The sequence below is a fragment of the Opisthorchis viverrini genome (assembly GCF_000715545.1).
Source record: "Opisthorchis viverrini unplaced genomic scaffold opera_v5_29, whole genome shotgun sequence".
Lineage (NCBI taxonomy): Eukaryota > Metazoa > Platyhelminthes > Trematoda > Opisthorchiida > Opisthorchiidae > Opisthorchis > Opisthorchis viverrini.
The window spans coordinates 988,577-1,001,651 of NW_008751685.1; the positions used below are offsets into that span (position 1 = coordinate 988,577).

Here is a 13,075-nt window from a genome sequence, read left to right on the forward strand (position 1 = left end):
AGCTATATTCTTGAACTTTCTTGGTCTCTGGACATGCAGAAACCTCAAAGAACGCTAAAAAGCCCTGTCCTAATACAGGGCTCATCGCAATAACCATTCAGAATACAGCAAAGAAAATGACTGTACTTTTATGTCAGATGATTAAGAGTTGATTCAAACTCAATCTTATGAGATGTGGACTTCTTCAGGTTGAACAAACTCTAAAAAAAATCCAAATCGTTTTATGTACAAGCTCTGGACAAAATCTGTGAAATTTAAAGGACAAGAGCGGCAATCTATGGCTAATTTCAAGGTAAAGCTAGTATAGTGCTGGTTTATGGCGAAATATGACCAGATCCAATAAACTTAACAGATACAATTGGCTTTAAAAGTGGAAACAATGTAGATGAGTTTTTACACGCAAGTGCGCCTGGCGCACAAATCTACTCGAGAAAACGCTTCATTAGGACTTTTGCGGGAAAATGACTCGAACCCTCCATAGAGCTTACTGATCATTTGACAGTCCAGAAACACGTGTCTCCTGGTATGCAATGGGTCTCCATTAAAGATCCTTCCTTTATAACTGATCTGCAACAAAGAAACATGATGCCTAACCAATTAACCGGTGAGTACACCGATATCATTATAAGAGACCTCCACCCAGGAAACATTTCTGAATGAACAAATTTGGAATGTTGGTGTTTTGGCATCTTTTCTCCTCAAATGGGTACCACTAATTTCTGACTTGGATTTCTGAAGTGCAAGTAATCTACGGGTCAGTTTGTGATCCCATCTTCATTACGCTTGGAAGAAAACCATTGGGCAATACTTTAATTATCATTATATCTACTCACTTTGGTTAATTCGCTGGTGATTTGTCCTTAAGGCTAGTTTTCTTTTGCCGATATGATCAAAGTTGTGATATTACTGTAGTAGTAGATTGCAACCAAAAGGGTCCGGTAGGGTATAAAACCACTCGTCGTATTACAATACGAGTACTTTAGGATGAATAAGGTGTATAAAAAACAGTGCGATAACTTTTAAGATATGCAAAAAACGATAATGTTAATAAAGAGTTGCGTCCTTAAGAATTCAAAATCCAAGGATAGTGATTTAAATAATAAGGGTCCGGTAGGGTATAAAACCACTCGTCGTATTACAATACGAGTACTTTAGGATGAATAAGGTGTATAAAAAACAGTGCGATAACTTTTAAGATATGCAAAAAACGATAATGTTAATAAAGAGTTGCGTCCTTAAGAATTCAAAATCCAAGGATAGTGATTATAAATAATAATCATTCGGCAACGACAGCATTTCCGTGCACAATTAGCAATCATTTCAAGGCAAGCAATAGGGCTGGTATACTGCCTGGTTGTCCAAGTTCAGAGGGTAACAAGTGAAAGGAGAACTGTTTTTTAAAATAACTTGACCACAAAAATTTTCAGCACTCCTTATCACTGTACCGATGCTACTTTCATTCACTTACTACTGCTACTCATTGGTCCTAGACAATCCCAATCTCCCGTTTTTCTTTCGGCAAATGGAAAACTGAAGCTCTGACTGTGTATTTTGATTCTAGTGCCTTGGCGTGCTGCAACTCAGAATAGCCAGTATCCCGAAATCGATGCATTGGTCGGTGGTGTACTATATAGAGAAGAGCTTTCCGGATAAGGGTAAACTATCAACGCAGGAGGCCGTCACAACTGAGTACGACAGCATAACGTACCACTCTACCGTAGTCATTCAGGCTAATCTCCAAGACCCATGTGTCTAACCCAGTCAGTCTCAATGTTCCGGCTGGCAAGGCTAAAAGCATGTGATTACCTGAACTTCGCCTCTAATAATAAGCTTGTCTCAAACGTTGCTGATCTCGGAAAGCTGTTTTGTTTCATCACTGGACTTCAGGTGAACAGCAAGCTCACCAATCTCTCCTTTGTATCGCAAGCAAAAAGGAAGTACAGAACAGAGAGGAAGAAAGCCGAAATGGACGGGATTTTTCAGTGAATGTTTCGTCCTGAAAGTGAAGCCAATGTTTGCCGAAAAGTCGAAGAGCACGGTACAAATGTTTCCGGCATATAGAAAATTACCGGTATTCACCTCGAAGAGTTTTAGACATGTGACCACCATCCAGTTTCTCGAACCCTTAGCCATTTGATCACGAGTAGCTTTTTAGCAGTACGTTTAACTCACACTTAGCGCCATCCATGTATCACACACAGGGTCCACGTCACTGGCTATTGGGTAATTTCCATCACTAAGAAAGTTAATTCTTCCTCTGAAATACCCATAGATGATTTGTTTGACATGATGCATATGTGTGCTTAAGAGCACTTAATCGCGGCTCATACAAACATTTTCAGTAGGACCTACTGCCAGCTCTTTTCGAAGTGAGGTAAAACGCAATCAAGTCTCGGTTTCAGTACACCAACTGAAGTTTATTCTTTTTGTTCCGTATCTAGTCGATGCTACTCCTCAACCTTCTACTCATGATTGCTCCGGCTTCATTTGCTGACAATAACCAAATGACGGAAGTGGAGGATACCATCAGCTTGTTCTTTGATTGTTCAAGCTATATGCGGTTCGTAAACGTGGACGACCATCTGCAAAACACCATCGATAAAGTAAGTTTATTCAAGTCGCCAGCCTTGTTTCAGTGATCTAGTTTGGGCTGAATAACTGAACCAGACGTACTGGAAGCAAAAATTAGAAGCACAACTTGAGGATAAGACCTGTCCAAAGATATACTATGTGAAATTTGCCTTTTGCGATTTAGCTGAGTGTGAGACAAAGCCTTAAGGTACAGTGGTGCCTCTCTAGGTTAAGTGGAGCGAAAATCTAATTCGCCACTTATCACACCTGACGCAATGGCTACTTTGTCATGCCATTTCATGGGAAGCACAACCTTCAAAGGCACGAAATCTGGTGTGTATGACTTCTAAATCTAAGAAATATTATTCAGATTGGATTACACTCTATATTATCACAGAAAGCCATCAAGGATGCAAAAAATGATACAAAAATGCCAGGATGCTGTGAACAAAAAGTGGACAGGAAGCCGTTCCTTTCGTTTCGACAACAAACATAAAACAATGCCTTTTGAAAGGAAAAGATATTTTTGCAGACCGGACCAGAGAGTCTGTCTTTGTCAGGCCTCCATTGAATCAGGAACATGAAATAGTTAGCTTCTTGAATACCTCAACTTTCTCTGGCTGGGTAGCGTTTGTCTTTGATACAAGTCACTCCACGAAGTGTATCTCATTATATGTTTCCAAAAAAACCATCAGAGTGCTAGATATCGCCAGTCATCGAAATGGCTGGTTGAAAGTAATCCAGCATGAAATGGCAACTTTTACTTGCACTAGCCCTTTATAATTTAACGCCACTGGCATTTTTTCACATTTTAGCAGTTCAGCGAAGTTCTCGTACTGGGTACCCTTTTACAGTTGATTGTCTATTGTGCATCCATGGAAGGGCCGGAGTTAAGATGTTGTTGAAGAGAAAATATTATTTTGATCTTTGCACTCTAACCGCCATCTTTCCTTTGATGTCCATTAATGATATGAGGCGAGTTCATTTTGTGATTAAATGCTCCAAAAAATCTAGATAAATAGTCGGTTTGTTCTGTGTGAATTCGCTGACGTTCAAGGGGTACCTTCCCTTTGATGTCCACTAATGTTATGAGGCGAGTTCACTTTGGGATTAAATGCTCAAAAGCATCTAGATCAATAGTCAGTTTATTCCGTGTGAATTCGCTGACGTTCAAGGGGCCTACCTCATCCACTGCTAACTTTCGTTTTATTCTTGCTTCAACATATACTCCATTTCCCTCTTCAAATTAGGTGGTAGCGAAAGGCTGTGGAGAAGGTTTTCACATAACCGTTCAGGAGCTCAAGTAAGTTAGAAATCTAACAGAGGCAAAATCGCGGTGAATACTAGTTTATCTAATGAAACCACAGTTTAGAAGCAGGTGAAGATTTTGAGGCCACAGGGCTTTTGGGATATTTTCGATCGAGCCACAGACCAGTGCATGAAACTCGCTTTGATTCTACAGTGGTTTGGTGTTTTTTGGTCAATAATAGTTTATCTAGAGGTCATATTTATGTAACTCCATGAAGACTGGTAACCTGTACCCTGAGGGCTGGAAGTCAGAAACGCGTCTTTCGGGGCACCCGGATTTGTTAGGTCAAACTACTGATCACCCATCAGTAGCTTAGTCACATCATGCTACAGGTTCAGAAGTCTCAGGAAAGCAGTATGGGATGTAAAGAGTTAATGATCTCAGACAAATTGAAACGGTTGTTTATGGCTCTGTAGTTTTGGTGGATTTGCGTCCTGACTCCGGTTATTAAAAAAACCCAGAAACTAGAAGAAATTAGCGGCGTACCTTGAAGTTCTGAAAGGGTTCAGTTTCCGATGAGTGAGAGCGAGGGTTTCGGTCTGTGTTAGTTTTGTCAAAAAATGACAGCCGGATTAAGCAATTACATTCAATTGGAACGGTGATCATTGCTGTGGGTCGGATTGCTCCATAGGGTCATAGGAATAGGTGCACCTCAGCGATGTCTACCGATGATTTTTCACATACCCTTGCCGGATGTAGACTGATTGACGAGGTTTCTAAAAACCAGTATTCCTCAAGACTCTATTGATGCCCTCTGTTGTGGTCCCTCCGTACATATGGAACAAGTGCTTCAGCTTTTGAAGATATTCGAAAACAGTTCGTCTTGTGCACAAGGATCACTGCATCAAGCATCCGTCACTGAGCGACTACCTTTCAGGATCCATGCGCCTGCTTGTTCGGTATTTTTTACTCACATAATTAGTCCCCGGTTCCTGAGACGTGGACTTTTGCTCCATATTCTAACGGAGGATCTATTCAGGTGCTCGTGAAATCTGACCAAAGCCTTTCAGGGCCATACACGAAATGGCTTACCCCTAGCCCTAAGGCCATCCGCTTTCTTTGTTCCAATTTTCCAGTATCTTTGCAGACAAAATGTCTTACAATAGTATTTCGTACTTCGAAGCGAATCAGCTGAAATATGCTAAAAATTGAGCCCGTCTACTGGTGAAAGGAAGGCTCTCGCTGCGGAGTTGTTTATTATTACAGAAACACCAACTGAACAATTGCAGACTATTGGACAGGGGAGCAAAACTCCCATATGCATTTTTTTTACAAAACTGAATATCCAGCTTCTCCTTGAACGCGTCTTCCAAAACTTTCCTGGATACGTATTGACTGTAAATCAAATGCAAGCAAATGCTACAAAGCGACTCTCACTTTTCGAGAAACGCGAAGCGGGTTTACGAGAAAACACTACTCGCATGCCTCGTCAGTAGTATCCACCGTTACGTTGGTAGTCCGATGTTTGTTGTGGTTCTACCAGGTCGAATGACTGGGAGGTTTATTGCTATATTGCGTGATGATCTGTTTAGTAGAAAAACGTGGTTTTATTTTTCTGAAGGACATCCTGATTGAGAGTATTTTCTGACGGACTTTTGTAATGTTTCAAGTCACAGAATTGTCGCCAATATCTAATGTTTTCAAGCAAGTTTCAAGCAAGTAGAAATAGTGGAACATGCATTGCTGCATTCAGTATGAAAGGGATGGCTTTATGGGGAATGTTATCCCCAGGAGCTTCTGTGAACATTTGTTAGGTTGGAGTAAACTAACTCGACGATTTCTCTTTTTTTCAAGATGACCCTTCAAGCTGAATTCAAATGGCCTTAACAGTAGCATGTTGGTATTCTACAAAATATGTTGCAACCAAGTAACATTTAAGGTTACTGTGGTGACTAGGCCATTCGTGTTGGTAAGTCAGTAGACCTTAACACCACTTACCCTAATGATGGCTTTCTCCTGGAACAAGCTCTATGAACATCACAGCTTCCCATGAAGCAGCAACTTCTGAATACAGAGTCATCTGGTTTCTTGGTAGTGTGGGTCACATGAAGTTTCAGTGGGTCAGTATCCAACCCTACTCCCGAGCGCCTGAGTTCCCACTGTCCATTCGTACTACAAATGCACCACAGGGAGTTCTAAGATTTCAAAGTATTCATATTCACACCACTCTCTTTCGAACGGTTGTCCTCATGTTCTGACGTAATTATTCTGATGAGTTCACACCAAAGGGCACTACTGAACTCGAGATTCACTCACATTAAGGCTCTTCAGCAGTGCATACTGAATGGCCTCGCCGGGATTCGAACCATGGACATCTGATATGCGAGGCAAGTGTGTTAACACTGCTCCACCAATGCACGTTAGAAGCACCCGGATTTTCACGTCTGAACAGGCAAACGTGTTCACGCCTGAGCGATGTGATTGGTTTGCCCGATCCATTGAAACTTGTTTTTCTTTTTTACAAAACCTGTACAACATGTGTAATCGGTGTCGGAAGCCGTAGAACATCATATAACGCCATGAGTAAGAGTGAAAACGTTCTTCAAACATACTACGAGTGCACATGAGTACAGTATGAGCGCTAGCACTGTACATCGGGGCTTCATTATGCAACTGATTTATAGGATTCTCCATTAGGAGATGCACGGCAGAAAGCCCTCCTATTACTGTTCACTAATAGCCCTTGAGCCACTTCTGAAAGTCTAATGCTTCTCTTATTAGTTCAACAAGCTAGAGTACGCACTGTATCAAGTTTACCGAGAATCATATCTGACCACATTTTGTGCAAAATAGTGCAAATTTCTCATCTATATTCTCTGTGACCTTCCCTGGAAATTTTGTGCTCCCAGTCGAAATCATGGGGAAGTTCTTGACCGGCGATACTTTTTCCTCCTAAACTAGAATTAAGGTACAACTAGCAACGGGAAATTGGAACAGTGTGCATTTTTTCACGTGATTCGAATGAGTCGCTCAGTATGTGATCAGAAACTAATAAAATGCGGCAAGACTACGGTCTTAGTGACAAACACTTTGCCATTGCTCTTCCATGGGGTGTCGTTTATGCCTAGCTGAAGAATGGTTCTGTTGAATACACCGAAGTTGCGGTTGCACTGTAGATCCATCAGTTGAGCGGCAATGGATTCCTTCGTCTTTTATAACTTAGCGGTATTCCGATAACTTGACAGCTCAACCAGAGGAACGTTTCACCATAAACCTACTACTTACATTTTACGAGTATGTCTGATTCGGGTACAAACCAAGTCTCATGCGTACGTACGGTTTCGCACTGGTTCATCAGGTATGTTCCTCGGGAAAAGTTGAGAGAGATGCAGGACAAATCAACCAGCATCTGAATCGAAACAGGTATTTTGCTGGAACCATGCACGTGCCTGTTTCAAATTGCTTCTGGCGCCTCCCATCCACATCAATGGGATTCGAATTTGAGTAAAACCAGGAATTAGCTAAGAGGCACTGTGGAAAATTCCCTCCTTTTTGATGATTTACTAAGATTTGCTAAAGCCATATCCATGACACTTTCGGTTGCGAGGATCGGCTTGAGCATCTTCCACGTGGATTGCTATGCCCGGCAAATTACGCGCAATATTAGGAGAAAAAGATGGTTAGTTTTGGGAACAGCTGCACATTTAACCATTTGCTTGTTAACATCAGGAACTATGTTATGCCAGTCTGCAGTTTTGAGTCATCTGTTGATTGGCCAATCACGCTGAAAGCTAGCAACGAATTGGGCAGGCTTTTATCAGCAGGACTGAAGGTAGCGTTCAAAATCCGTCGATTGTGATTGGGCTTTTTCTATATCAAAAGAGTGGCTGTATTCTGAGGTCGCTGAAGTCCGTACTATGAATAATGAATAAACTCTTCTTGGTAAAATAGCTAGACGATGACTGTCTGACAAAAATTTTCAATCACTTGAGTGTTTGATCGTACAGATGGGTTTAACAATATGTACGGTCGCAGCTTTGGCCACTCTAATAAACTTGCAGTCACGTTTTCAATAACACGTCCTATTTGACTTTGGTGTTTGCATTAAAAAAACACAAACAAATACTTCAAATATAGCTCTGGTTTACCGTCTTTCAGTTTTGTTGGGACTTCGTGCGATATTACCTACAAATTTGAACCGGAGAAGCTGCTGTTTCTTTCCAAATGTGCTGCGGTTGTACGCGAGATTCTGGAGAACGGGACATTTCTTGCCTGGGGCCATCAGTGGGGTGAGTGCTGTTCCTCTCACAATCCCAATATTTTCAGTAGTATGCGTCTTCCCAGTGAGGCCAATCTACGTTGAAAAGCCTAGGGGCGATGTACAAAAAAGGTGAGGACGGATCATCGAAATCGAATACCATGCTGCACACAGAGCATACTGTTGGTAGTATGAGGAGAATGGGAAATTTTCGGTGGATAATTCGTTCTAAGTGAAGCCAATCTATGCTGAAAAGGATGAAGGATGAGCGGTACTATATCCTGTCCAAGTGCGACATTGCTGATCAGCCGCTCGTGGCCGAACGGTTAAGTGTTCTACTCACACTGCGAACAATCTATAAGTAGCTCAGTGGAAGAATCAACTTCACCCGCTGAGTGAAACTTCCATCTGAGAAGTGGTTGCTCGAGGAACCAGTCAACACGTGGGACCGCGTGATGTAGATCCCATGATTGAAGGATGAGCGACGCTATATCCTGTCTAAGAGCGAGTTAATCACACTGTTGATCAGCCACTCGTGGCCGAACGGCTAAGTCTTCAAACGACTAACCAGGAGATCGCGGGTTCGAGACTTCGGAGTTTCGTGAGATGCGCACTGCTGTTTTATCCTTGTTGGGAATAACCTGCAGTGCGAATTGATCCCGGCTAGTAGTCGGAATGGCAAGCCGTTTAGCACGAGCGACTGATCAGCAGCGTGGTTATCTCTAATTCATAAAGGACAAATCGCTACCCATCAAGCAGTCAAGGAAACCACATCACATGGTCACGTATTAACTGGATTTTTGAAAAGCGGCTTCTCAGAGGTTTCGCTCATCTTGTGAAATAACTCTTCCTTAGAGCTACTTATAGATTGATAGTAATATGAAAACAGGTAGTAATTTTCTGTAGAGATTTCATCTTGTCGGTGAAGCCAAGCATCGTTGGTTCATTCGTTGAGACATCTTTTATTGACGAAATCCCTTACAATGGCCAGTCTGAGAGATAAATCACTTAGCCACTCGATTGAGAGGTCTCTGCAGAAAGAAAAAATGCTATCATTCCTGAATGTCATCGAAAAGCCTTGCAAATTACAGGCGAAAGTAGGCTGGAATTCGTTGCGGTCTGTGTCCACAACACCCAAGCTGATGTTTGACTGATTGCCATCATGTTCTTTTGTCTCACTGCTAAGTGCGCCACAGAAACACGGGTATTATCACAAAAAAAACACTTTGATGTTAACCAAAATTAGCAAGCAGTTATCTCCCTAATTTATGTCTTGACAGAAGACACGACTGCACAGACAGTTGAAGGGTGACCAAAGTAGATCGAAATGGTAATCCACGGTCCTAGTTACCCGATCACCTTTACTCTTGATAGTGGTGGATAGATTGACTTATGGATGATAGAAAAGCCAGCCATCGTCAATAAATAAAGAACCAAGAGAGCAAATATTTCCCCATTATGAGTGAAACTTCCTTCTGAGGAGTCATCACAGGAGAAGCCAGTCAATACATGACCATTTGTGGTTTCCTGTGCTGAAGGATGAATGGCGCTATGTCCTGTCCAAGTGAGGACCAAACACGCTGCTATACGGTCACTCTTGGTCAGATGGTTAAATGCTGATAATTCCCAACAAGGACGAAACAGCTGTACAATGAAGCATAGATTTGCTTCACTGAAATGACAAAATCTCTGTTTCTATTCTGTCCGACAGTACTTTCTGATAAGCATAACTGACAGATTCCTCCAGTCTTTGATGCGACTTTTTTTGAGGTTGCGAAATGTCCCCTCAAATAGAGTATGAGCTGGATGAAGGTGAGGAAACTAATGCAGCGGCAATGAAATGTCCACTCTCTTGAGGATTCAAGCGAATATTTTGCTTTGATGAAGCTAAATAATCAGTTAGTATGTTTACTTATCTGTTCAGATAGATGCAACTGCAGCGGCTTAGTCGATCAAGAGACGAGGTGCTGATCGATCACCGTCATACATCGATAGATCTTAAGTTTATTTGCAGAGGTAGAGAGCAGAGCAGTGAAAACACTTAATACTTCGCGATGATATTGTTTACTTTGGCGAAAGCCAATCTTTGGGGAGATGTTGCCTAGTAACAAAACAGCCGGTTACATCTTCGGGTTTAAATGCGATGGAGACTGTTAAAACAGAAAAAACGCCGAGCAAAATTTCCGGAAGAATACACGCAATTTTGAGATGTGGAATATATTGTTTTTTACGTCTTCCTGAGACTCCTGTTTCCGGTACTATGATACGTTTTATGGCACGAACAGAGAAGTCCTTCCAGGTTATCGCACTCTGTTAAAGGCCGGGAAAAAGCCAGTCGGACATGTTATCACCCTCATCAGAAACTACCATCATGGAAAACTTAGGCTTTAGGCTTTTAGGCTGTTAACCCGGATGACACCGACTAACACTTGTCAATAACTGCATCCAAGAATCCAGTTGCTGAATTTCACTTCTGTTTTTGTTCATTGAAACCGTCGAAAAACGCCACTCCTTGTCACGAAGGACTTTACTTTGGTTTTGGGTTGTGATTCGTAATGTGGGAATGGAAGCTTCCTCGGTTAGACATCATAGTACACATCTACGATAGGTTCTCACTCCAATCTACTGTGAAACTGCGAACCGATTATTCCATAGCTATCCAATAAAGCGAGTCGACAAACACTGGTACAGTATGTACAGCCATAACTTCGCGACCATTAGTTGAAGCATGTCCTCATTACGTCGTTTAAAAACAGGTTGCCGAAGCATACCTTTGGAAATTGCCGTGACACCGTACTACCCGATACACGTCCCGACAACGAATATGCGAAACATGGGCGTGGAGAAACTTTACAGCACGCAATGTCGTTTACCAATTCTACAAATAGACAGACAGGTTGATGTGGTTTGGTAAGTGCAGTTTTTGTGATATTCGAGTAAAAACTGGTAGCCTTAGACGTCGCGTTTCATGACCTAGAGTTTTTCTTACCGTGGGTGATTCGAAATAATACGAGCCGGAAAGATCATTTTCATAGGTTGAACTGCCGATCCAGAAGGAAGAATCCAAAAGGTTTGAGATGATTTAAGCCTACCTAACTGTCTCTAACGGATATCAGAATCTCCGGTTCATATAACGTCAGCTCTGCGGATCCATGATAACTCATTTTATAAACGTCTAACCACGATGTTTGTTTAGATGGGACTGAAGTCAGTGGTTAGAAGAAAATGATGTCTGTCGCCTTGTGCTGATCTGTTGCTGAACACATGTTGTTCCTCGCATTTTGTGGAACAAAACCTCGCTTAGTTCATCTTACCTCTTCGTGAACATGAACCGGAAGAAGGTAGCTAGATAAATTAAACATTTTATTGTAAGCTGGCATTCAATCTTGTTCACTAGGCGTATGTTTCGGTCGCTTCGTAAACGTGCTGAATTTGATCAGGTCTACAGTTCATTCGTTTGTGTTCCTCGAATGTTCTATTCACCTTATTTGTTCGCTTACAAGTGCCATCTCCTACAATGGTTTTCGTTCGCTCACTTCCCCCTGGTTCGAGCACTTTCAGTTTCAATTACACACGTATTATTCTAGTTAGGTCATTCTGAGTAAGCTCTATGAAGGGGTTATCTAATGTCATCCTTGTTTCCAGTGTTAGTACCAGGTTCGCTTTTTTTGGATAACTACCCGTGACCAGATGGTAAATATCTACAGCATAAACAGTACCATATCATATTAAATTTGGGCGATTTCAGCGGTGAATCGATCAGATCCGATGAGATCACTTGTGTTTCGACGCATCGCCGTCTGACCTTCTAGGCGTTACCTGTCGATGGCCCGTCAACCAGACTTCTATGCTGCAGTGAATCTCACATATCTGACCGCTGTTTCAACTTCAGTGCCTGATGCCAGAAAAGAACTTACAGACAAGGGTAGACAACAGCTTTATTGCAACAAGCGACTGTGTGCGAGAGCAAAAGTTACAACAACCCCACGCTATCTAAAGGGCATTTTTGACATTGATCCATGCTGTCTGATAGGCGTCTAGTGAACACCCATCAACATCGATCGTGACTCTGTGAAATGCCTGAACGCTGCTCACATTCGGTCGTGCTTCTTTGGCGTGCGTGAACACTCACCGGCTTTTGCTGAATCGATTGAAAGATCGACTAGCCTAGATGCTTGTCGACTTCCTTAGTGGTATTTTGGTGGAGTTTTGCGGTCTCATTAGATTCCGGGCGTTCTGAGGTTACTTGTAGGAAGCTGACCTTCCTGATACTAACCCCACGATGAGTCCACTCAGAGATATCAAGGAATTGTGCCGCGACAGACAAAGAACATGCAGAAAATCCACTGAAATAACAATTTTGCCGCTCATTTTGAGTAGAGCATTCAGCAGATATTTCTCGAAAATAAGAGTCCGATGCACCACTGTAAAATAACCCAAAGATTAAACTTCCTTGAACCTGCTACAAAAGAAACTATGCAGGCCCAGTTTTACACGAGTTCACAGAATCAGCCTAAAACAGGGTGCACAAAGGGTGTCTGGGTCGAAACGCGCATCCTAGTCTACTTATTCTGCCGTAGCAGAATAATTCCAAGGAATGTGTGTCCTTTGTGTCAAAGGCAAAACCATACGTTCGTTTGAAAAAGGACAGCATCCCAAGTGGAGTCAACTGATAACTGAAGTGTACTAAGGGTTTAGCATTCTCTGTCGAGGCTTTGCTATGCATAGCAAAAATCACACGCATATCGTCAACCCCTGAAAAATTACGCACGCCTGACCTTCACTAAAGTAACAGAGGAAGGTATATTCCTGTGTAGGAATATGTAAAGTTAGAACACAAAGTGTAAGGTCATGCTTGAGGACGTGCAGTCACTGAACACACCACTTACAATCCAGGGAGAGGTACTGGAAGTTGTGGAGCGTTTTACGTACCTTGGAAGTTGTATTAGTTCTGATTGCAGTGTGACAGATGAGGTGAATGCACGAATCTGCAAGGC

General features: G+C 42.1%; 1 protein-coding gene across 1 annotated transcript in view; it reads left to right on the forward strand.

Moving 5' to 3' along the window:
- Nucleotides 1-13,075, forward strand: part of T265_02394 (hypothetical protein) — a gene marked incomplete at both ends in the record, with an annotated part of 62,907 nt that overhangs the window by 7,004 nt on the left and 42,828 nt on the right. The window contains 4 exons of the mRNA XM_009166627.1: nucleotides 2,442-2,603; nucleotides 3,822-3,874; nucleotides 7,979-8,109; nucleotides 10,835-10,988. Of these exons, the coding sequence (XP_009164891.1) occupies nucleotides 2,442-2,603; nucleotides 3,822-3,874; nucleotides 7,979-8,109; nucleotides 10,835-10,988 (500 nt within the window). The remainder of the gene's footprint in view (nucleotides 1-2,441; nucleotides 2,604-3,821; nucleotides 3,875-7,978; nucleotides 8,110-10,834; nucleotides 10,989-13,075) is intronic.